Source organism: Patiria miniata, unplaced genomic scaffold (genome assembly GCF_015706575.1).
Source record: "Patiria miniata isolate m_02_andy unplaced genomic scaffold, ASM1570657v1 HiC_scaffold_20, whole genome shotgun sequence".
Classification (NCBI taxonomy): Eukaryota; Metazoa; Echinodermata; class Asteroidea; order Valvatida; family Asterinidae; genus Patiria; species Patiria miniata.
Genome location: NW_024037059.1, coordinates 18794262 through 18819004, shown reverse-complemented (window position 1 = coordinate 18819004; position 24743 = coordinate 18794262). Strand labels below are relative to the sequence as shown.

At 40.2% G+C, this 24743-nt stretch overlaps 3 protein-coding genes across 4 annotated transcripts; 1 reads left to right on the top strand and 2 right to left on the bottom strand.

Annotated features, from left to right (window-relative positions):
• Positions 1-881: 881 nt before the first annotated feature.
• Positions 882-6420, bottom strand: LOC119727734 (alpha-N-acetylgalactosaminidase-like). 2 transcript variants are annotated; one of them, XM_038199768.1, is made up of 8 exons: positions 6319-6420; positions 5521-5698; positions 4906-5080; positions 4554-4731; positions 3285-3373; positions 2615-2776; positions 2064-2261; positions 1175-1447 (listed from the first exon to the last, which is right to left on the bottom strand). In XM_038199768.1, the coding sequence occupies exons 2-8, from the start codon at positions 5676-5678 to the stop codon at positions 1175-1177; spliced, it is 1233 nt and encodes a 410-aa protein (XP_038055696.1). In that variant the 5' UTR covers positions 5679-5698; positions 6319-6420. The 2 variants fall into 2 exon arrangements, with proteins under 2 accessions (XP_038055697.1, XP_038055696.1); XM_038199769.1 differs by lacking the exon at positions 6319-6420 and having other exon boundaries at positions 882-1447; positions 5521-5678.
• Positions 6421-6492: 72 nt separating this feature from the next.
• Positions 6493-13105, top strand: LOC119727736 (methylmalonic aciduria type A homolog, mitochondrial-like). Its single transcript, XM_038199772.1, has 6 exons — positions 6493-6578; positions 8502-8964; positions 9344-9466; positions 9990-10160; positions 10420-10655; positions 11589-13105. Exons 2-6 carry the CDS (start codon positions 8586-8588, stop codon positions 11895-11897), a joined length of 1218 nt encoding a protein of 405 aa, XP_038055700.1. The 5' UTR covers positions 6493-6578; positions 8502-8585; the 3' UTR covers positions 11898-13105.
• A 2931-nt stretch (positions 13106-16036) lies between these two features.
• Positions 16037-24716, bottom strand: LOC119728173 (ras-related protein Rab-30-like). Its single transcript, XM_038200261.1, has 5 exons — positions 24434-24716; positions 22822-22975; positions 20985-21068; positions 20323-20506; positions 16037-19225 (listed from the first exon to the last, which is right to left on the bottom strand). The coding sequence occupies exons 2-5, from the start codon at positions 22906-22908 to the stop codon at positions 18984-18986; spliced, it is 597 nt and encodes a 198-aa protein (XP_038056189.1). The 5' UTR covers positions 22909-22975; positions 24434-24716; the 3' UTR covers positions 16037-18983.
• Positions 24717-24743: the final 27 nt, after the last annotated feature.

Genomic DNA, 24743 nt, shown 5'->3' with positions numbered 1-24743 from the left:
AACTCTGAAAGACCTCTGGTCTCTGTTAAATTTAAATGTTAATCTATAAGTAAACATCATCATTTCTCTAAAGAAAACTACAAAATTTAACAAAAATGACAATTTTAAAGCTAAAGCTTCCTTCTGAAATGGCCTGTAAATGTAATTAAAAAAACCAAAACAATTACATCTATAGATAAAACCATTACAAATCCGTAAGCTAACATAACCTATATCACATATTTTTTTTTACTAATACATCTATTCGTTTAGTACTTCTGTTATCGGAGTATTTCTTTCATTTAAGATGTTCATAATTATGTATAATTAAAGTTCAACGAAGGCTTATATATACACATATATGAAAATGATTTCATCAGGCAAAATACACAAACATGGCTGAAAAAAAATATGCATAAATGTGTTTTGTCAGATAATTACAACTTGAAAGATACATTATATGTCTCTTTCTGCATAAGAAATATCAGTGGCCACTGTTATCGACTTTATTCACGAGGTAACCATTTATAATCGTTTTTCCTGAATTTTAAGCAATTTTTATTGGGTGATAAAGGTAGCGTATTTATATACACGCACAAATCAATGAGCGCTTTTACATTTACGCGACAAAATCGTGCGACTTATCGCGCTAATTTCAAAAATTGCGCAACATATCGCGCATTTGTTCGTTCACGCACGTGTGCAACATTGCTGTGCAACATAGTGACAAAATCAAATATGAATAAATAGAACTTGTTAACTGTTGAATCGGATGGTGCCAGACTATTTATGTGTTCCAAGCCTCACTTTTTTTTAAATGTGGCTTCGTTAGCGTACAATTACTCACAAATTTAAAAATATTCATCAGAGCAGCCTGGTATTAATTTGTAATTAACTTTATTTCATTACTTTCATTTCTATTTGCAAGTTCCAAAAATGAAGATGTTACCTCGCTTTCAATTTAATATGGCCGACTCATGAATAAAGCCTATGGAAAAAAACTCTCCCCGTGTAAAATGGTATGGATGTAAACTGCTAGAGCAACACAGTTGTAATCAAAACAGTCGCAAGTCACAGTAAGTCATCGCAAGTCAATCGCAAGTCAATCACAAGACCTCCTGTCCAAAGTCAACTCACAAGCTATTCTAATGACTTGTGACATAAAAACAATGTGAATTGACTAGTGATTACAACGCTAATAGACTTTAAAACCTTTCTTCTTGCTTGGTACCGCCTTAAGCATCCTGACCCCGCTCGGGTTGACCGTGAGGCTCAGTGGCTCGTCCTTCACGAAAGTCCCCAGATCTCTGTGGTTGATCACGTCACGGACCGCGTACGGCTGACTGGGGTATCCCAACATCGTCATGGTTACCGTGAAGTTGTGCGGCATGTCATAGGCCTTGCTGAGAATGACCGCAGCAAAGCAGTCGTTGTCCAGCTCTTTGGCCCACACCTCATAGGGGGATTTCTGTGAAAAGAAAAATTAAGTTATTAATAAGCTCGTTTTCCTGCATCATAACAGACAGATATGGCATAGTGTGGGACAAACAACAGTGGCAGTTTACTCTCATTAGAGAAGTTTTCGAAAGTTTTGAATAGCATTTGTTTTATAGTGAAGAACCTCACTTTCTTAGTGATGATAGGTCACTGGCTTATGTTTTGTGTCCTTGAGCAAGAGACTTCACCCTAAGTTGCCACCCTCCCATCCAGGAGTATAAATAGGTACCAGCATTAACGGAGAAGCGATTCAAACAAAAGTCATCCAGTCTCAGGTCAAGACAATTTTACACTGGGCTCAGTCACAGATCAATATCGAGATCCTGGTATGAAAAGGGCCCAGGCCTTTAAAGGGAAAATCACCTCATGAGGTGATTTCCAACGATCGGTCAATTGGCAGATTTTTGGAAATAAAGAGTGCTTTTGATAAGATTGTGTTTTGGGATCAAAGGCTGATATCCACTGAGATAAATTTTGAACAGGTTAGGGTTTGAACAATCTTCTTTGGATTATGAGTGGTGTTATTGTTGGAAACGAACAAAATGCATGGCTGAGGCTATTATTGGTTCGGGACAGATTTGACTTACGCTGTAAATCATGAGGCCCATCTTGCCCAGTTTGTCCTGATTGATGGCGATGACCTCGCGGTTCAGGAGAATCTCCTTCATCTTGGGATCCATCTTGCGCAGGTCGCTGGACATGAGGAGGGCCGACGACATGATGGACCAGAGCGCGAACTGCGACTGGGCTTGCTCATAGCTCAGTGCAAAGTCTCCGACTACGATCTGTTGGAATGAAAAAATATCACAAGGCACTGTTATGATTTTATGGTTATTAACATTCAAGTGTCAGCAATAAGAACAAAGGCGATCTAATCTTAATAATTCCGAAACAGCCTAAGATATTAAAATAATCCCTCTCTGGCTGTGTCTACTTGTTTGTGTCTGTCGATTGAATTTGACTCGTCCAATTTTTTTACAAGAAATGCAATCTGATTGTTGTCGAGTAGCTGTGTATAAAAGCATGGAAGGGAACAGGACTGATATCTTGACATTGACTGCTCAGACAGCAGGAAGGTTCAGGCAGTGTTTAGATCAGACAAATTCAGGCAGCAGGATCTTTCTTTTGCTTTACTTACAAAGTCCATATCAATGAAGTTGCCGGGCCCGTTAACCTGTGACATGACCTTTTGTTCCCCAGTGTACCAGTTCAGAATGTTGATAACCTGGTCCCAGGAATCTTGCACGTCGTTGTATTGTCGCATGCTGTTGCAGTGCAGTGCGATGTCCGTGTAATTTGGCTGTGTTAAAATGAATGACTACATTAGTGTACATACGACTCAGTTTAACTCTCTGAGTGGTAAGTCAATATTCAGAGCAATATGTAAAACCATTTCAAACCCTGCAGGTCAGTTTCAGGTGAAGGGATGTGAAGTGTTAAAGTAACTGTACAGAGAGTCACTGCACTAAAAAAACTGAAGACTTGGAGGGCGAATCCTTGCAATCAAAGATCCTCCAAACGCTACCAGGAGATGTTGAAAGATGTTGGAGGAATGAGGTAATAAAAATATGCAATTAAAAAACTGTAATATGTAATTTAAAAAAAAAAACTTTCTGGACAAGACTGACTAAAACTGAAACTAACAATGTTCTCTTGCTCCTTTTACTGGAAAAATCCTTTTTCTGGAAAAATTATTTTTCTGGAAAAATCCTTTTTCTGGAAAAATCCTCTCTTTTTTTGAAAAAATCCTTCTTTTTTTTTTAATCCTTTTTTTCAGTAAAAATTTGCAGGTTTATGTAATAACTTACATTGTGTAGTCTCATGTCGAAACCCCACTCGCATGAAAAGACAATTGGACGCTTTGTCTCGTTCAGAGCACGGGTCATGTTGACAAAACCTGAACAAAAATATCGCAACAAAGATAGCCATCTCAAATTCTGAAGACGTTATAACCAACATATAGGTGTTTTGCATAAAAACTAATTTAATCGAGTAAACATGAAGCACCGTCGCATTTGAAATGTTACCCCTTCTAGTCCCAAGAGTTGTAATCAATCCTCACAAGTCAATCACATGTCAATCACATGTCTGTCACTTGTCAATCACATGTCTGTCACTTGTCAATCACATGTCTGTCACTTGTCAATCACATGTCTGTCACTTGTCAATCACATGTCTATCACTTGTCATTCACATGTCTATCACTTGTCAATCACATGTCTATCACTTGTCAATCACATGTCAATCTTAAGTCAATCACATGTCAATCACGTATGTAATTCTTAAGTCGATTGCAGGTCAATCATATGTCAATCACATGTCAATCACATGTCTATCACTTGTCAATCACATGTCTATCACTTGTCAATCACATGTCTATCACTTGTCAATCACATGTCTATCACTTGTCAATCACATGTCTATCACTTGTCATTTACATGTCAATCACTTGTCAATCACATGTCAATCTTTAGTCAATCACATGTCAATCACGTACGTAAATCTTAAGTCAATTGCAGGTCAATCATATGTCAATCACATGTCAATAACATGTCTATCACTTGTCAATCACATGTCTATCACTTGTCAATCACATGTCTGTCACTTGTCAATCACATGTCTGTCACTTGTCAATCACATGTCTATCACTTGTCAATCACGTCTATCACTTGTCAATCACATGTCTAACACTTGTCAATCACATGTCAATCACATGTCAATCACATGTCTATCACTTGTCAATCATATGTCAATCACATGTCAATCTTAAGTCAATCACATGTCAATTACAAGTCAAGAAAAAGTCAATCACATATCAATCTTATGTCAATCACGTCATTCATATCATCAATCATTAGTCAATCACAAATTGTTTACAAGTCACCAGTCTTAAGTCAAGATATTAATTTGTCATTGTTCATCACCTGTTGCTCGTGATCCGTGTTGTAAGTTGTCTTGTGAATGACTTGTGATTTTACTTGTGTCCAAACTCTGTCTTGTCAGATATTACAGTGAGGTGTCACACAGCCAGCAAAATGTTTCAAAAGTTTTCAAAACAACCAAAGTTTATGAATTACCTTCTCCAAACAAGGTAGGGCCCAAGTTGTGGCAACCGTCCATCTTGACATAGTCCACGCCCCACTCAGCATACGTCTTGGCGTCGGTCTCAATGTGACCCCAGATGCCAGGGTAGCCATCGCAGGTCTCGGTGCCCATGTCTTGGTACAAGCCAAACTTCAGTCCTTTGGAATGGACCTGTTGAAAGCAATCACAAGAATCACTGAGACCCAACAACCAAAATGACGAGCAGCTATCAACTTTCCCTTGCATCTCGTACATTGAAATCTAGGCACAAGCAGAGACAAACTCGGCTTCAGCCTCTTCTCATCTATCAATGCTGACATGTGTTGAGAAAAAACGGATTCTTACATAGTCAGCCAGTGCCTTGATGCCGCTGGGGAACCTCTGAGGGTCGGGCTGCAGAATGCCCTGTGCATCCCTTTGCTTGGACATCCAGCAGTCGTCCATGTTGATGAACTCGTAGCCGGCATCTTTGTAGCCTTCGCTGGCCACGATGTCAGCCATTTCCATGAAAAGCTCCTCCCTGCATCAGACATTGGTGGTAATGGGTAAATATTGGGTACTGTGCAGTGCTATCAACATATGTACTTGAAAAACATTCGGCTCAGTGCGTGACATCGCGTAGCTACAACCAGTTGAATGAGAACGTGTCCCAGACACTGATTTCAGGCATAAATCAAAGCATGACTCTGCAACTTTTGAATTGAAAATCGAGATCCTAGAATATTGTTTTCTCTGAATATTCGGCAATCACTGAGCTAAAACTTCGTCAGGTTAGTTGTTGAGCACTCATCTTCAGATTTGAGCACTTTTGTTGCTTCAAACGAAAAAATGCACAAATGACAAATGATCTACCCCACATTTAATTTTAAAATCTTTGAGCTTTCACTTCTTCGACCTTTGTCGAAATATATGGGAATCTCAGATCTATATTAAAAGTCTACATTGTTTTGTTTTCCGTACCTGATACAAGTTTCTGGGTAATTAACACAGTCCACAGAACAGCGGAATCTCACCCATGGATTCCATCCCATAGGGGGTGTCCGTGCCAAACCATTGTCTAAACTATACACGGCTGACACAGCCAGGGATACACTGATGAACAGCAGTATGGTCCTCATTGTTTCAGTCTGGTGAATATCTGCAAAATAAATTAACAGAACAAAAATAAAGCCACTTCAGTGGTTGTGTACAAAGTCAATGGAGAGTCAAGAATATTTTCAGATTGATTTCTTTTTCAACATTTTTGCAAGTTGGCAGAGGAACAAAAGTACAAATGACGTCAGCGTCCAACTACACAACAATTAAACCATACAATAATTAATAATTTTGGAAAAAAATGTTGCAACCTGACGCCACTTTTTTCTTCATATGATATGTCATCTCAATGAAGGTCATTCACTGCCAAAAATGACATTAAACATTAATCTGGGACTGACTCACTGAGTGAGAAACATTTCCAATTTAGTATTATAGTAAATACTTTTCTAGTTCTAGAATTGGAATCTCCATCCTTCCCCCCCCCCCCCTCCCGCCTTCTAGCCTAGGCATACTAGGCCTATGTATGAAACTCAAACTGTTGTCTAGGCTATAAAAATCACGTTCATGCATTCTCGGGAAATGGTGAAAACAAAACAAGGTCAAGGTCAACTTGAACATCACAACACTTTCTAGGCTAAGGTCTTGTCTTACAATACATGGTATTGGTAAATCATGTAACTTAAAAACATGTAAAAACGACAATAAATGTGCACAACTTACAGACGCCTCATATAATAAGTCTGATCTTGATAATAATACTGAGCTATAGATTGCGCCAAGCGAACGGTATACAGGTGAATTAATTATTAGAAGGGACGATCTCGTGATCTTGTAAAGGTATTGAAGAGCGCCACCAAGTGGCAAAATACAACGCTTCGAAATTTCAGCTGTGAGCTGTGATTCAACAGAGGGCGCTCTTCGCAAAACACAGGCGAGTTGACTTTGGAGTTTCCACCAAATTTCGTAGTTTTTCGTACTCGGTAAGCCGACTGGTTGACGTAGTTTAACTGCAACGGATGTACTATTAGTCTTACTCTTATTATGATTTTCAGTGGCCAGACAGGCCTATAAAGTATTCAACCTTATGATATTATCGTGATTATCACTTTCTGATGCTGAGGTCACCAGTGGCGTCACCAGACTTTTCAGTCTGGGGGGGCACACAGGGGGGCACCAGCATTTTATGGGGGGGGGGGGGCACTTAGGTGGATACGGATCGCCGTCCTGGGGGAGGGGTCTAAGGGGAGGGGGTGCCCCCCTCCCCTTTGGAAAATTTTCGCATACGGAGATGCAAAATGGTGCCACATATGATGCTCATTTGAAGAAAATACGAATTACTGTGCTTCTTTCAATCTTTGTCCTTATGAAAAACCAACTCAGATGATGGGAGTTGAATATAACAAAATATATATATATTTTTTTACCAACCCAAATCTCAGATGGGGGGGGCACTCGGGGGGGCACTAGGTTTTCCAGGGGGGGCACGTGCCCCCCCTGGCCCCCCCTTGGCGACGCCACTGAGGGAAAAAAATTAGTGATGGCAAGATTTTTGGCAGCTTCTGGACATCGTTTTTTTTTTCGTGGCATGCATATGATACATACAGGGACTTGTAACTTGTCTAGCCTAAACAAAGCACTTCCCAGACTAGTTCCCAGTCCTCCGTTATTACAAAACTTCCCATAGTGGGCAGAAAAAAGCAATAATAACAGGTTTAATTTGATTCAAATTATCGTAGTTATACGAGTACAGAAGCATAGAATATTTTCTTTCCTCTTTATATAAATTGTTTCCCTTTTAACCGCTATACATTTCATTTAACATAATTATGTCGTGCAATGTTTGTTAAGATTGGGCAAAATTCATAAATTGTGCACGTGATATTCCCACCCAATCTTAAGAATGAGCGCTCATTCTTAAGAACGCGTGCTCGTTCTTAAGAATGGGCGCTCATTCTTAAGAATGCGCGCACATTCTTAAGATTGCGTGATTTTCAAGAATGGGCACAACAGCCCCACTAGTGTGGCCGCGGTATGCTGCGCTGAACCTCTGCGCAGCATACCGCGGCCACACTAGTGGGGCTAGCATTGACTGAGCTTGAGCGTGAGAGACTCGCGCATTTTCAGGTCAATCTCAGGCTCACGCCCACACGGAATTTCTCAAGCTAAAAAAATAAATAAATAAAACTCCAATCATGACCTTTTGTTCAAAAATATTGGTTCAAGTGGTCAGAAATTGCCTCCGATCGCACCATCGTACCACAGTAGCTTGACTTGAGTAACTCCAGCTGACATGTTCCATATTCATTCACATAAGAATGAATATGGAACATGTCAGCTGGAGTAACTCAAGCTAGTACCACAGCGTCTAGAGTAGAATCAAATTTTTTTCGGGACCCTTAAGCGGGCTCCGAACGCCAGTCCCGAGTGTTAGGACTTCGCACTTCATGATGATTCCTTCTGATCAAGCGCCATCGCCAAATTCTCACTCTCAGCTCTTACTCAAAGTTGGCAGTCCTGAATAAGAATAATGGCCACAGGAAAACTTTGGGTTAATAAATAACAACTTTAAAAAGTACTGTACATTTTCGTATGGCATTGGAAAGGTTAAATCTGGCAAATTGTAAAGGCGGTAGGCCATCTACGTGCAGAAACGCACAGACAGGTTTGATGATGATGGGTAGTTGGGTACGGTGTGTTTATATGGTCTAGATGCTGTATTCTGATGCCACTAAAAACTGGGTCATTCCGTGTCAATTCAACACGATTTTGTACCCGACTCTCACAGATTGAAACGATATTTGGTGTGATGATTGGCCTATATGAGAAACCCCCAGAACTGAATTTTGTGGTAGGTGATAAAACTTGTTAATCAGGTGAAATTGTTTTCTTCTACTTTTACACAGAGTTTTCCGTTGATACACCGTCATCAAAAATGAACAATTGAATCCATTTACCAGCAAGACACCAACAAAAAAATTCTCTTGGAAATGGCAGCGTTACAGACAAGGTTCTTCTGGACTTCGTCCCTAGTGAAACATTCCTCCAGGACAACACAAAGGACCTCCCTCCACTGCCGAAATTCGCTAGTCCCTCACAGCTCCTGGATTTTACACAACAGACCACTCTGTCTGAGTTCAGGACACAAAACTCAGGAGACCCAACCCCAAGAAGCGGAGAGACCAGCCAAGAAACTCTTCCGAGAGCTCGTGTCGGAGCATAGGGCCGCCATCGCTCAGTGTATCACGCTGGTGGAGTCCACTCACCGCGCCAAGCAGGCACAGGCAAGGGAACTTCTCGCCGAAATTCTCGCCTACCTGAGGAAGAAGACGACAGAGAATCATGGAATACCCCCCTCATTCCGAATAGGTCTGTATGAACAAACCAAAATAGCTCCCAGAAAAGTAAACTCAACACGTTCGCTTTCAGTTCATCACCCATGTCTTTAAAAAATCCCATCTCTAGCAATTGGTAATTGCTGTAAAATGTCCTGCTTAAGGACACATGGATGGGTTGAACCCCAAAATCCTGCAACAAATGGTACATATCTCAAGAGGTATCTAGCCCATAACAGGATTGTGCTTCCTCAGTCCTACAAATTCCTTTGAAACTTGGTAGCTTTTAAATGATCTTGAAGGGTCAAGGCCAAAGCAGTCACAAAGCAATCCCACAGATTTTTTATTAGCGAAGAGTACCTTGTTTATAAAGTTTCATTGACCAGATTTGTTGGATGGATTTTTTGTTGCAGGCTTGACAGGGCCGCCCGGTGCGGGAAAGTCCACGTTCATAGAAGCGTTTGGCAAGCAACTGACCGAGGCAGGCCACAAGGTGGCGGTGTTGGCTGTCGACCCATCCTCTTCATACAGTGGAGGTAAGAAGACTGATTAACCAGTATCTCATAATTGTCCTTGAACCCAAGCGAGCCACTTTGGCAAAAAGGGTAAACCTGTTAGTCCCTACACTGCCCCAAACCGCCCTGCCTGTTACTCCCTGTACTGCCCCAAACTACCCTGCCTGTAACTCCTTGTACTGCCCCAAACTGCCCTGCCTGTTACTCCCTGTACTGCCCCAAACCACCCTGCCTGTTACTCCCTGTACTGCCCCAAACCACCCTGCCTGTTACTCCCTGTACTGCCCCAAACTGCCCTGCCTGTTACTCCCTGTACTGCCCCAAACCACCCTGCCTGTTACTTTCCCTATACTGCCCCAAACCACCCTGCCTGTTACTCCCTGTACTGCCCCAAACTGCCCTGTCTATTACTTTCTGTACTGCCCAAAACCACCCTGCCTGTAACTCCCTGTACCACCCCAAACTGCCCAACACTGTATGGTTTCATGGATTCCTAATGTGCTTATCAGATGTAAATTTTTCCTATTTTTTGTCCTGTTCGAAGGTTCTTTGCTGGGCGACAAGACAAGGATGCCCGAGTTGACACGGGACATGAGAGCTTACATCCGTGCATCGCCCACGTCCGGCAGTCTCGGTGGAGTGGCGCGTAACACCAACGATGCCATTGTTGTCTGTGAGGGCGCCGGCTTCGACATCATCCTTGTTGAAACCGTTGGTAAGCTTGCCTCTTGATCCACTTGCAAAATCATCTTGTAACGCGAAAATGTGCTTTGTGGTGGTTTAGCTAAGGCTCGGAAGTACTGTTCTTGTGTTGCGGATGCATAGTGGCTCAGTTTTCCAAAACAGTTTCTGTAGCTCATGTTTATGTTATACAAATAAGGAATGTTTATGAGTGCAATGGTAAGAATAATGTGATACACCTCTGTAAGTCAGAACATTTTGATCAAACCCTTTTTTTCGTTTTTGGCTTAAAGGTGTTGGTCAATCAGAATATGCGGTTGCAGACATGGTGGACATGCTGCTGTTGTTGGTCCCACCGGCCGGTGGCGACGAGCTCCAGGGAATCAAACGAGGCATCGTGGAGAAAGTTGACCTGATCCTGGTGACCAAGGCAGACGGGGAGCTGAAGATCCCCAGCCGACGGGTCAAGACGGAGTACACGAGCGCCCTCAAGCTCATGCGCAAGAGATCGGCCGTCTGGTCACCTAAGGTGAGGAAGACAAGTAGAAGTCGATGGGTATATGGACTCGGTACGGGAACAGTTGATGATGATGTGTGGTTTGCACAGAAGAGTTAGTGTGCAGCAAGTCCATCACAAGTCCCTGCAAGTCCATCACAAGTCCTGCAGTCCCAATTCAAATCACAAGCTATTCAAATGAGCTTTGACAAAGGCATTCCTATGTTATTGTTCATCCACTGTTACTTGTGACTGGACTTGTGACTGGACTTGTGACTGGACTTGTGACTGGACTTGTGACTGGACTTGTGACTGGACTTGCGACTGGACTTGTGACTGGACTTGTGATGGACTCGTGATGGACGCGACTACATCCCTGCTAGTATGTCATGTTTACTGGCTCAGCTGTGTATGGTTGTAACAACCGCATACTCTCCACCTAAATATAAGTATATTGCAAGGTCTAGCTGAGCAGTTAACAATGTCACAGACCTGCTTTGCTCACAAATCTGCTAAGCCTGAAAATTTGTGCTTAGCAAAAAAAGGCTCACAAGCCCAAATGTCATGAGGTATAGTTTTCTTGTGACAAGTTCTCAGTAAGGTTTTTTTTTCCGCTCGGTACAGACTTTTGCAAAACAATATTCTGTGCTCAGCAGCTCTCCGGAGTGGACCCTACCTGCCTGTCTATCAAAACAGTGTGCATTGACCAATAAGAAGATGACATTTTGGTCAGGTGACCATGTTAGCTCAGTCAAACTTGAACCGCGTCGGAATTACTCGGCTACGGCTAGATATAACACACGGGTCTATGGGAAGTAGCCATAGGTGCGTGTGTAAGTTCCAGGCGTAGCAAAGTAAATCGGACACAGCCTCAGTCACAAGCACTGTGAGAAATGTACACATAGATTGGTAGGCAAAATTTGGGATGGTCCAATGATCTCGGAGATCTTTTTTGGTGTGCATCAGGTGATGCAGGTGTCAGCCGTCACCAAGACCGGTCTGACGGAAGCCTGGGACGCGATGTCCGAGTACCGGAACATCATGGTCAAGTACGACCTCCTACTCCCCAAGCGCTCCAAGCAGCACCGCATTTGGATGTGGAACCACATCCGAGACAACATCATGGACATCTTCCGCTGTCACCCGGACATCGGGCCGGAGTTACCGCGGATGGAAGCGGAGGTAGATCAGGGGAGAATCACCTCGGGAATGGCCGCCGATATACTGCTCGGCAGGTTCCGAGCAAGGATGTCCTGGCACGACAATGATTTATAATGCTTCTCATAGCTTCTTAATTGTGTTTATAAGATAGTTGAGACTATGGCGTGGGTTGTTTGCAATTGGCGTGCTATGGTGACAAGCCATAGACATTGACAGTGATGCCCGTTTAGGATGTGCTAAAAGCCCCGTGGCAATTAGTGGACCCTACCAGCATGTCAATTAAACAGCCTGCATTGACCAATTAGAGCAGGACTTTTGGTCAGGTGACCAAAAGTCACAGGCAGGTGGGTGGGGCTTATGACCTAATCTGGAAGCCATTATGATGCCTAAACTGTTTTCACTGCAAGCATGTCTAGTTCCCAGAAATCATAAGTGAAAAGCTAATGTGAGTTTGATCATTGCCTCATAGGCAGGTAGTCCTAGCATAAGCAACATTTTGGGATGACTCCCCACTTGTCCTTGTGAAACTATCTGCTGTATGGCTTCGTGGCTGAAAGCGTGTATGGCTTCCTCAAGCGATAGTAAACTTCAAAGTTTGATCAATGCATTGTAGGTAACTGCTTTTGGCTTGAGTAAAACCTCTTTTATGGCGTCCCATTTTTTTCTGTAAAATTGCTCCAGTATTTGCCAGTCAGTTTTATTCCTCTCACCTAAAGTGTATGATATTTTACAGGCTGTATTAAGGAAACAGCAAATCCCAAAATAATGGATTATTCTGTTAAAATTATGAATTCGAACTTTATCAATGTAGCTGTATCTGAAAGTGCTATTTATCAGTTCCCCATTGATACCTAACTTGCAATTCTTCAGTCATGGATGACTGAGTTGTTTTGATTTCAAAACGGAAGGTCGCAACCATATTTTGTCAAGCTGGGCCGATTCTTATCACTGAGATGACCCGACCAAACAATACACCATCACTAGCTGTGGATTGGGTGTTGAAAGGGAGGTCAACACAGTCCATTGTTGGGACTGATCAGGCCACCTCTAAATCAGACCAGCCTGGCAAAACAAGGTGTTTGTTGTTTGAGCTTGTGTTTACATTCAATGGTGCTCAGTTATCCGTCGCTGTAGGTGTGCAATATGGGATGAACGGCAAGCTGGTGAACCATCCTTGAAGATATGACCACACAGACAGTCAATAGAAGGTTTTGCCCTTCACTGACACATAAACACTTGTATACTCGGTGTGTTACCTCCAGAGTGAAAGTTGGAAAAAAATCACTCGGTGGGACTCGAACCCACGACCTCCTGCTTTCTAGTGCAGAAGTTGTACAACCACTCGACCACCGAGCTTACGGGATCGGTTTGCCTGGTTCCAATCTGATGTACATGTAGCAGCGGGTACCGCAATTTAACACTGACAGTGTTCACATTCATAATTTCAACACTCTCGTCCATTATGTTGATTACATTTTTTAATGTACCCTGTAATGCCCTGTGGCATAGGACTATCCTTCTAAGCATCCGTTTAAGGATGGTACGTTTTACTGCAAATACTTTTTTTAAATGATTCTTTTGGTAAATGACTTCACTTGGTAGAAGGAAACTATGTATGTATGTGGTCAAAGGTCAAGGACATTATATATAGTAATTTCTGGTGATTGTTTATGCTCCCCGAGTACTTTTAAAATAAAACTTGAGCGGCGGATACCTTTTAGGAAAAGGAAGTAGATATTGTTTAAGGGTAACTGGTCAAGATTATTATAGAAATGAATGAAATAGAATGGCTCTGGGTAATCATTTATACTCCCGTTAATTTGATAAATGATTTTAGTTAAACCTGGGTAAGGGATTGCTTGAAGAAAAGGAAATGTGGTACTAGTATCTGAGTCCGAGATCGAGGTATTGAACAAAGTGGTTTGGGGAATACGTTGTTTTAAGTGATAATTTTTTCTTTACAATTCTTGGTCGACAAGTTCCCCGAAAGGTTAGACTGATCTTTTGCTAAAAGCCTGTTCATCTGGCTGGTTCTTGGTATTTAAAATATTGGCAGTACTTAAAAGGTTTCTTAGGAAACAGGCAAGCATTATTTAATCCTTGATGAAAAAGCAGGGATTCACATGAACAAATTGTGATGCTAAATTGTTTAAGTCCAAAAACTTTTAAAGTGCTGAAAACTTACACATGATTGTAACTTTTAACTCTGACCTCTGCACAAATGGAAAAGGTATGAAATATATCTTCCATGTTGCCCAAAACCCGAGAAGTCTCACTAGAGAAAAGCAACCACGAAATATGTACAAGATATACATTGAACAAAGTAAGGGAAGCTTTGAGCAATTTTAAAATAACTTGGTGTGTCATTAACTGTCTAATACAGTGTAGTAGTAAAAAAAGCAAGCCCATCTTTCACATTTGAAAGGTCAGTAACCACAGACTTGGGGGAGATTTGAAAAATATATATGATTGTTATTCCTTAAATATATTATAAGTCCATAAAACAAATCCATCACCATTATTCGATGCTTGAAATTCTAGTCAAGGCTTCTTCCCGTTGGTGACGAGCCTAGTTAGACAAGTATTTAAATATATATACATGAAATGTATTGCTGTTCTTAAAATAGTATAATTTTATATAATAAATGCAGAAAAAAAACAGACAAAAAGGTAAATGAATCAATTGTTACTTTCTTTGGCTACAGAGCTTTTATTCATATTCAACTTTGACAGATAACAGCTCTTGAATAATTTTTAATCTTAATGATCTTACAAAACGGAAAAAAGTATTGATAACAGGCAAAAAAATGGGCTTTCGGGAGTAATCCTGCATTAGTCCCATTTGACGTGATTTACCAGAATTTCCAAAATACAAGTTAGTGAGCGCAGAAGACGTGTGTGTGACTACCAGCGGCCATCGCCTAATAATTCAGACATGGCCATTAAATGAAACCTTTTGCTAAACATTGCTGAGGCAGTAAGTTGGAATAGATTGATAATGAACAATTCCATTTGTGAATCAATATGCGGCAGTCTTTTCATAATGAACTTGATTTAACACCGCAAAGGCTCGTCTTGCTGGCAAAGGCAGACTTTTACAAATGGACAATCGTCAAAAACAGAAAAGAACAGCTATGGTTTAATCACTAATGACTGATGCATACACCAGCCCATAGACATCATGCGTAGCAGCCATCTTAGAGGGCAGTGCCTTTGTTTTGCTGGGATATGCACGAGTGAACCTTTTGAGCAATCATGGTTACTGAATTACAATAATAAAAGATGCTCTCTAAGATGGTAGCTACGCATAAGGTCTATTAATCTATTAGAATGTACACAAGAGGTTAGGCAAAAAAAAAAAAAAAATATTCGGTCTCTGGTCAGACCAAAGTTCCGGAATTGACGCGGCTTTTTTTTTTTTCCTTTTTTTTTCTTTTCTTCAAGCTTGGATTGTACAGACAAGGTGGGGTACTATTTTGCTTTTTTGGTGTCCTCATGTACATTGGTGTCCTCCATAATTTGCCTTGGTGCCCTTTGTCATTTGCCTTTGTGCAATTTCCCCATTCCTTGGTGCTCTTTTTAAAAAAAAATTGAGGAGGTGTGGCAATAGAGGGCGCTGTTGGAGCTACCGCAGAACATTTTGGGGGAAAAAAAGATTGACGCGCATGATTAAAATCGGCGCGCGCTCTGACCAGAGACAGACATATTTTTTTTTTGGCCTTATACTAATACATTCATGAATACTCTATGAAATTGCACAAACATTTGTTTTTCATAATTGGGTACAAGTACATGTACCTTCTACATAAAATCCACCAATTGGCACAAAACTGATACTAACATTGCACTCATTAATAGTCATTTACATATAGCACCATATTAAATGATAAGATATAAACATAAATTGACCTATCGCCGTTTGCGAGTTAGCCACGCCCCTTAGACAACCCTATGGAGTTTTTGTACACTGAGTTTTGTTTGTCTCAGATTTTGGGCGTTCCATGTCCATTTGTATATCATGTAATTGGACAATATTTCACAAGCTGCATTGACGCGATTCTACCGCGATAGGTCAATTGACCGCTTCAATTCAAAATGACTGGGACTGAAGAACAGTGGTTGTGACACATGCATTTTGTTCAGTGGTTTACAAATATACATGTCAAACTCCAGTTCGTTATCTAATAACCTTACATTTTGAGGGCAGTTACGGCATATTCAAATAAATAAATATATCAAATAAAACGCAGTTGTAAATACACAATTGCTTTATTCGTGTGATAAAATTTTCCTTTGAAAATTGGAACAGAGGGAGAAAAAAAATCAATAATCACTTTCAAATTTCTTTACATCTCAGCCTAAATCTTTTACACATAAATGCTACGTGTACATGTAAGTCCGTTTTCCAATATTACTAAAACGTCCTACCTACAACCTCGACTACACGCTAAGCACACTGATATTAACAAGTCTTTAAGCCAGTTACTTTGCATAAAATTGGGGTTCGGCGAACCCGAATAAGGCATAACGAGTTGTCCACAATTAAAGGAACGTTTTGGCCAGAACCTCAAAAAGCAAAATATGCAAACCGAGATTATGAATTCACTGACCAAAACTGTACGATGTTCAAATCAAATTTCAGGATACGATACGTATAAAGTAAATTTGAGTTGCATAGCAATTTTCTTGTGAATTTGCACAATTACTGAGCAAAATAAATCCCTGCTTTCAGAAACTGAACTAAATACACTTAAATGGTACTTGTTCATGCAATGCGTTGTACCCAATTTGGCTGAAACCAACAAAATATGACCAATTTTTCGGATCTTGTTAGTTTGAGAAGAAAACAAAATACCCCTATTCCATCACTCAGTTTTACTTTCTCCTCGATGAATTCTGAATGTGGTAAGGACTGCACCATCCACATACACATTTGAATACGTCGGTTAAAGAAATAATACAATTTAAAAAACACGGACAGGCAAGATTTCAATTAATAATACTGGTATGAATAGCACTTCAACACAAACGGCTCACAAATATTCATTAATTGCAAAACCAAATGAACACATATTGCACTGAGCTAAAATTCAAAACAATTAACAGAAATACAATGAAATCTAACAAAATAGACATGTATATTCTTTGGCCAATAAACAAACTAACATAGTAAAATAAAATTGGCACATTCTTTTTTAGCCATTGACGATATTTCTACACAACACACAATTACATATTACAGGTCTAACTGGCTCTCTAGCGAGGCGGCTTAAAAGTTACTCCTTTTTTTAGGATGCATGCAGTACATGCATAATGTATACATAATCATTTTACCATCACTCAAAATTCTGTAGAATTCAAGCATAATTATTTCAAAGTTGAACAAAGAAATTGACTGGAGCGGGGTTTGAACCTGCGACCTCCGGATTGCCGTTCCAGTGCTCTACCAACTGAGCTGTTCAGCCCTATGTTGGCGGTCCCCCAATTTGTCAATTCAAAATGTCAAATATGCATTGCATTAAGATTGTAAGCATTCCTTTTCATATCTGTTATGAATGATTGCACAATTCTGCCTACTTTTTTGACAGTCAAGCAACATGACTTCATCATGGACATATGTTACAATGGCACTGCATCAATTACAGATGCTCTGAAGACTGAACATTATGTCACAAACTATTGCAATATTCCGCATGCAGATATAAACTTGCTACATCCAACAATTCACTTGTCATCATAATAGCTGGCAACAACATGAATACATGATCTTCCGTCCTTTAATTAATGCACTTGGCACAATGGCAAACCATTGCATTAGCGTACAAGTAACATGTACCTTTTGAGCACAGAATGTGAGACACAAAACAGCCACTGCAATTTACTGAAGCACATGTACAGACCTATGTTCAGTGTACCCTACTGCCATTTCATGCATAGTAAAAGAAATTTACACCTTGGCAGAACTACAGTTTGTATGCACTTGGACAATTTGCAATGTGACTTGCATCCATTCAATGAGAGTAAGGTCGTCACTACGAGAAGAAAAAAGATCAGATCTTTCAAATGTTTCAGATAATGCTGTGATGGTAAAACAGAGCCCAATTTCATAATGCTGCTAAGCACATGATTTTCTGCTAACTGAGCCTCCACCTATTTCATGGAGACCGTAAGCAGGAAGCACAGCAAAAGCTTACTGGAAAAAAATTGCTTAAATCAGTGACCTAACAATAGAAATCTCCATGCGCGCGCAACCGTTAGCACATCCAAGCCATGAAATAGTGCTTAAAGTTAGCACAATTTTCTGGTATGGTAAGCACGACTTTTCAGCTAACTGTTAAGCATCACTATGAAATTGGGCCCCCGTCTTCAAAATATTGGAGAAATTTGACAGTTTAAACAAACGACAGTCAACTTAATGAATGGTTTCGAAGGATTTACAAGAAAACAAAGTTTTTAGACTTTTCTCTCATTTTGTGGAAATAAGTCACATAAAACTCCATCACTTTTGAAGGCAACTTCAGATTATTTTTGTTTAAAGATGTCACAAAAAGCACAAAAAGATTTGCTTGTCATACTGGCAAGTTGAAGCCACATGGTGTTAAAACTGATTGCTTACAGCAATGCATTTAAAGAAGAAAAAAAAAAACTCCTGTTATTTTGGTTGCTTTTGCATCACTATTTTAATACCCTGAACACGCTCTCAGACAAATGCCCAATAAAATGGAAAGTTAAAGAGTAAATACTTTCTTTTTCATAAATACATGCCAAACCATTGAGGATAGACAACATTCTTGGTACGTTACTGGATATAATACGTGAAAACTATTGCACATATACATAGCACTAAAATTACATGTCAATACATGCAGCTCTTACATCTTAACAAGGATATACATACATAGATATCATATTTTTTTAAAATTTAAACAATGCATTGGATCTTCAAATTCATAATCAGCTTCTGACGGTTTGAATATCTTCATCAAAATTACAACTTTGATTTCTAGTTTTTAGTCAATTTTGACAAAACACCAAATCTGACCAATTATTGAATACTAAAAAAAAAACATGGCAAGAAGAGGAGATAGACGGCTGACAATATTCAGAGAAATCGTGAATGCTGAAAAGACAATGCAGATTTTTTTTTTTTTACATCATTCAAATTGTTTGCCAAATATATTCACCTGTTGTTTGTTGGTATTACGTTCGACAGCAGAAGGAGACGCTGCTGTGATCTCGTATAGGGTCCTCCGACAGGGAATTCTTGATGTCCGAGTTGCGGACGTTGTTGGTCAGCTCCACGGCAATGTCCAGGAACAGTTTGTCCACGTTGTCCGATTCTTTGGCCGAGGTCTCAAGTAGCCGCATGTCGTGGGTGTCGGCGAAGGTCTCAGCCTCTTCGTTGGTGACCTCGCGGTCCGAGGCCAGGTCAATTTTGTTGCCTGTGTGGAGAAAAAAAGGCCAATCAATAATCTAGTGAGTTATGTTATGATTATTCGGCAAGAGGCCGGGGATAGTCCACGAAAGTCTTTTGACTTATTTACAGTTGGGTACTTTGGTAGAAGATGTGGAAGGAAATTACAGTCCTAGAGGAAAACTCAAGAATGATATTCTGGGGGAAAACCCCACAGAATCAAGTAGGGACTGAAAACTCAATCCACATATGGGCCAAGGGGGGCATATGGGCCAAGGCGGGCATATTGGCCCAGGGGGGATTCGAACCTGGGTCGCAGAGGTTGAAGGCGGGGAGAGTACCACTACGCCAACCTGAATAAACAATATCACATGGGAAAGACTCAGCTGAAGAGTAAAAAGCTCAAAGTGATCAAAAGTCTTTGTAAATAGGCACTTCATTTAAACTCTCCGCTCATCTGGATTTTATGCTTTGATTCCAGAGTTGTGACTCAGGCCTCATAAGTCAATAGCTATTCAAACGCATCTTTTAATTTCAAGTCAACTCCCAAACTATTCAAATAATCCTTTCTGTCCATTCCCTGTCACTAGTGACTTGACTTGTGACTGAGTGGATTAACTCTTTGCTAGATTCGCTTTTACTACAACATCAAGAAAACAGAAAACACAACATCAGATTTCATCAAATACACAAAATGGCATTAAAAAAAAGAAAACCCATAATCTGCTCTGACACTGCTAGGAATTGTGCCCTAGAGACAAAGAGCTGATGATATGACAGCTTGATTTGTAACTCTAACAAAGGCCCCTAATTACACAGGCAAGGAGTAAAACATTTAAATCGATGATGTCGTCATTGTTCTTGTTATGGATCTCAAATACATCACAAGTCAATCAAAAGTCAAATCCCAAGTCCAGTCCTACATAAATCACAAGTTAATTCACAAGTCCAGTCACAAGTAACAAAGGAACATCAACAAAGGAATGTCCTCGTCTCAGTTTATTTGCATGACTTGTGATTGACTTGTGATGAGCTCATGATGACCTGTGAAACATCATAAGTACCTCGACTACACCACTGTTTCTTTAACCGCAGCAAACCATCACTACTTTCTTCGCAACTCACCAACTAACACCGAGATGACTTTAGGGCTTGCGTACTGCTCCACCTCCTTGAGCCAGCTGGGCAGGGCGTTGAAGGTCTCTGTGGACGTGACATCAAAGACCAGGACCAGCGCGTCGGCGCTGTGGTAGTAGCTCTGTGTGATAGATCGGAACCGCTCCTGGCCGGCTGTGTCCCATATCTGAAGCTGTCCAACCAAGAAAAATATCTCCTTTTCACACATAATGATGCTTTAACCTCAGGAGGATTTTACATACAGTGTAAACGCAGATCTGACTTTTTCAGATTCTTCTTATCGAAAGTTGTGGAGAGTTTATTAAATTGTAATTTTGTGAACATCTCATTGTTTCTGTCATTTGTCAAAGTTAATTTTATTAACCACTTGATGGCAGGATTATTTTTGGCCGAGAAACACCATTTTTGGAAAAAATACAAAATATATCGGCCTAGTTTTACGATCAAGTAGAACACAACAAATACTGACTCTTTGGAGACATTTGTACATATTTGTACGACACTTCTCACTTTAAATTCTTTTTTGTGTGTGCAACACTCTGAATATGTCGCTAGATTCAAGTCAGTGTTTTAAGATGATGACTGTGGCTAACACTGAATAGTCCATAATGGTTTAAAAATATTGAGGATTAATATTCATTCCACCTTACCTTGACTTTTTCTCCACCGATTTCCACAGTTTTGATCATGAAGTCAACACCAATAGTAGCACCCTGACCAGGAGGAAATAAGCCCTGTTCAAAATTAAAAAAAAATACAATAAACTTTTTCTACAAATTGTTCCATAGCTATGCATGATTGACTTGTGACTCCATTCTTAAAACCACTATTTAAAGACAAAAAGTAAATAATGTTAATAAGATCATAATATTTAAGTAATAAGAAAAATGGAAAATATTACAGATTTTGATAAAAAAGTCACCGATTCAAAACTACTGTGAAAATTAATGCATGAAAATGGGCATGGATCTTGATGCTTTGAGTCTCTACAGGAAAATCTTTCAAGAGTAAAAAAACAACATAGAGTCTGTCACGAGCCAACGTGGCCCATCAGGCCCGCATTTTTCCCCCGTTTCAGTAGCATGAAACGACTGAGAATATATCTATTCCCCCTGGATGGGATGCAAGTCCATCACAGGTTACTCCCCAGCGATAATGCCGGTACCCATTTATACTCCTGGGTGGAGAGAGGCAAGTTGGGGTGAAGTGGCTTGCCCAAGGACACAACATATGACCAGCAGCTGGCAGAGTTGCTGACTCGAGTCATGTGACTTGGACTCGAGTCGGACTCGAGTCGCTATTTTTGTGACTTGTGACTTGACTTGTAAATACCAGCTTTGACTTGTGACTTGACTTGGACTTGCAAACAATGACTTGTGACTTGACTTGGGATTGCAAAAAATGACTTGTTACCAACCCAAGTCAGACGCTACTCGAGCGACCCAATACACTTTAATTAAGCTATTATACTTTTAATTAGCTTTTTCATTCCAGAAAATAGACCTCGGTGACTGAATCCAGTAAAATGAATAGTTCCCACTTGTTTCAAAAGTTTTCAATAAGACTGTCACAACAAACTAGTTTTCAATGACCAATTGTCTCTTGCTTAATGTATTGGTTGAACAAACTTTGAAAAGAACCTTTCATGAAAAGAAAGCAGGCCTTTGTCAATTGCATGTAAAATACCGGATAGCCTAACCCATTGGTATGCGTTTAGTATACATGAAAATTGAACAATAAAGTGTTAGTATACTACATGTAATCAAGTGAGGAAGTCTTTTTTTTTTTCACGGTCATCTCAACATTTATTTCTACAATGTAAAGTAAATTTATTAAAGTATACAAAGGGCTAATATCCGACAGATATGTGATAAACTACAAGAATAGTAATTGCAACACATTGAAAAAGGGGAATTAAGGAGGCATGTTCAAAATATCTCGTAAGTTCACGCCAGGTTAATTCTTTGAGCTTATTACAGCTGGACAAAATAATGTGCAACTTGACGTGTTCTTGGACAAAGATACTTGTGACTTGACTTGTTTTTAGACCAAATGACTTGTGACATGACTTGTGACTGGACCTAATGACTTGTGACTGGACCTAATGACTTGTGACTTGACTTGGACTTGCAAACAATGACTTGTGACTTGACTTGGACTTGCAAAAAATGACTTGCTGCCACCTCTGGCAGCTGGATTCGAACCCCTGACTCTCTGATCATGAGGCACAAACCCTGACCACCACTAGGCCACACTCCCCACACAGTGAAAATCTTTGATGAGACAAACATGTATTTTAGAATCAGGCTAGAAATCCAGATTTGCTGTAAATTTACACACCAAAATGTCCAACCCTTACAGCTGGGTGTCTAGAACAGTTGTTTCCAAGGCACCCCTTTCTTCGAATGACATATGGACGCTACTCTGTCTAACACCAAGCAAAATAAGCAAGGGAATGCTTTCCTTGTCATTTTGACAAATGCCTACCTGTGTGAATCGTCTGACTAGACATGTTTTGCCCACGCCAGCGTTGCCGATCAGAACGACCTTGAACAGGTACTTGTAGTCTTCCATTGTGATTGGCTGGCCTTGGTGTAGACACTAAATATGGATCTCAGAGATCCTCACAAACCTGTTATTCCTATGATGAAAGACATACAATTAAATCAGCATACAAAGATAAAAATTAGATTTTAGTATCGGGGGGGGGGGGGGGGACTTGGCCATTACTTCTAGAATTAGAAGGCACCCCGTGTGTCTTCTATAATCGCGTGACTTAATTTAAACCTCCAAAAAAATGGCTTATAACAAAAAAACATACACTACAGAACAAGAACAGCCAAAGACCTCATTGCAAATATAACTCTTTGATTTTGTATGAAAGCCTCAAAGTACTGGGGGAAGAAACCATCTAATGTTAGGATATGGATGGGTAATCTTAAAAATACTGCAAGTGCAATGCTCATTTCACTTTTTTTCCTAGCTTCCTGATGAGCATGTAAGCTGGAGTTACTCAAGCTATGCTCATTCTGGTTTTCCAATTCCACATTTTCTGTTTGTAACTTTAAACTTAGGCTTGCAACAAAGTTCAGAAAAAAATGTTGCAACCTGACGCCACTTTTTTCTTCATTATAATCATCTCAATGAAGGTCAGTCATTGCAAAAAATAATGATAAGACATGAATCTGGGACTGAGAAACATTTCCAATTTTGTTAGGAAATACTTCAAAAATGTTCTTGACTCTCCAAAGACTTTGTACACAAACAATCACTGCAAATCAAAAACCACAGCTCCATCCAAAACCAACAAAGACATTACAGCCACCGCTAGACATTAATCCACTCTCGTCAACTTCCAGTTTAGTCCCTGGTGGACCCTTCGGGAGTTTGATCTACAGTACTAGCCCCATAAATGTGGCCAATTTACTGGACTGCCTCCGTAAAATAAAGGCCACACTTGGAACATACGTACCCCAACAAAGGCAACATGTAGAACTTTGTCAAATTTTGATTTCCACATTTTTGTTTGTACTTTGTAGTTTATTTTTGCTTTAGAAGCAATTACTGACTCTATATACTTCACAGAAAAAAAGTGCTGCATTTGTCAGACATTTATTTTTCTAAAAATTAATGTGGCCTGACGTTGCGAACTTAGCAAGTTCTTCTTCAGACTCAGAGGCTAAAACAGAACTTCTTTAGCCTCTGAAGAAGAACTTGCTAAGTTCGCAACGTCAGGCCACATTAATTTTTAGATTTATATATTTCAGGTCCATCCAGTCAGTAAGCAGTTTGCAGCAGTTTTACTTTTTTTCACATTTTTTTTCGTGTAATTTCCAGATTCGTTTGCACACACTTGCGTATCAAAATTTCAACATGAAATTACACGCAAAATAGACATCTGAAAAAAGACAAAGTTCACTTGGTTATGCAAGAAGAACGTAAATTAATCATGTAATCAGTTCTACGTTAATTAATATCTGTGGACAGAATGGCACATGATGGGCATGGCAAGAAAATATTGCACGAGACAAATGACTGATTGAAGCTCGACTCCGACTCCGAAGTCCGAGGCCAAGCTTCCGCGCGCAGCCTGGCTCACCATTTTCTGCATCATTACATTATCTGGAACTCAATGCGCGCACACGTGTGAGTGACTGCGAGTCTTACACAAAGACCATCAGGATTAAAATGGCACAAGAACTCGCATCCCGCAAACTGTTAGTAACAAGGACAGTATCAATGTAGACTTTTGTCACAACGCCAGCACTGTGCTCGTCTGTCAAAATCTGGTGTCTTTCTATTTCTCTTGCGCCCAATTTGTTTTGCGGGTTAACTTCCCGGAAGTTGTAATGACCCTGGCGCATTGTCTTCTGGGAAAAAGTGACTTCATTATCACGTGATGGACAACG

Coding starts and splice junctions, on each gene's coding strand:
- LOC119727736 (XM_038199772.1), top strand. CDS start 8,586: ATGGCAGCGTTACAGACAAGGTTCTTCTGGACTTCGTCCCTAGTGAAA. Junction 8,965..9,343: donor ACCCCCCTCATTCCGAATAG/GTCTGTATGAAC, acceptor TTTTTGTTGCAG/GCTTGACAGGGCCGCCCGGT. Junction 10,161..10,419: donor CATCCTTGTTGAAACCGTTG/GTAAGCTTGCCT, acceptor TTTGGCTTAAAG/GTGTTGGTCAATCAGAATAT.
- LOC119728173 (XM_038200261.1), bottom strand. CDS start 22,908: ATGGAAGACTACAAGTACCTGTTCAAGGTCGTTCTGATCGGCAACGCT. Junction 21,069..22,821: donor TAGTCAGACGATTCACACAG/GTAGGCATTTGT, acceptor AATTTTGAACAG/GGCTTATTTCCTCCTGGTCA. Junction 19,226..20,322: donor AGTCATCTCGGTGTTAGTTG/GTGAGTTGCGAA, acceptor TTCTCCACACAG/GCAACAAAATTGACCTGGCC.
- LOC119727734 (XM_038199768.1), bottom strand. CDS start 5,678: ATGAGGACCATACTGCTGTTCATCAGTGTATCCCTGGCTGTGTCAGCC. Junction 2,777..3,284: donor TCGACATGAGACTACACAAT/GTAAGTTATTAC, acceptor ATTTTAACACAG/CCAAATTACACGGACATCGC. Junction 1,448..2,063: donor TGGGCCTCATGATTTACAGC/GTAAGTCAAATC, acceptor TTCTTTTCACAG/AAATCCCCCTATGAGGTGTG.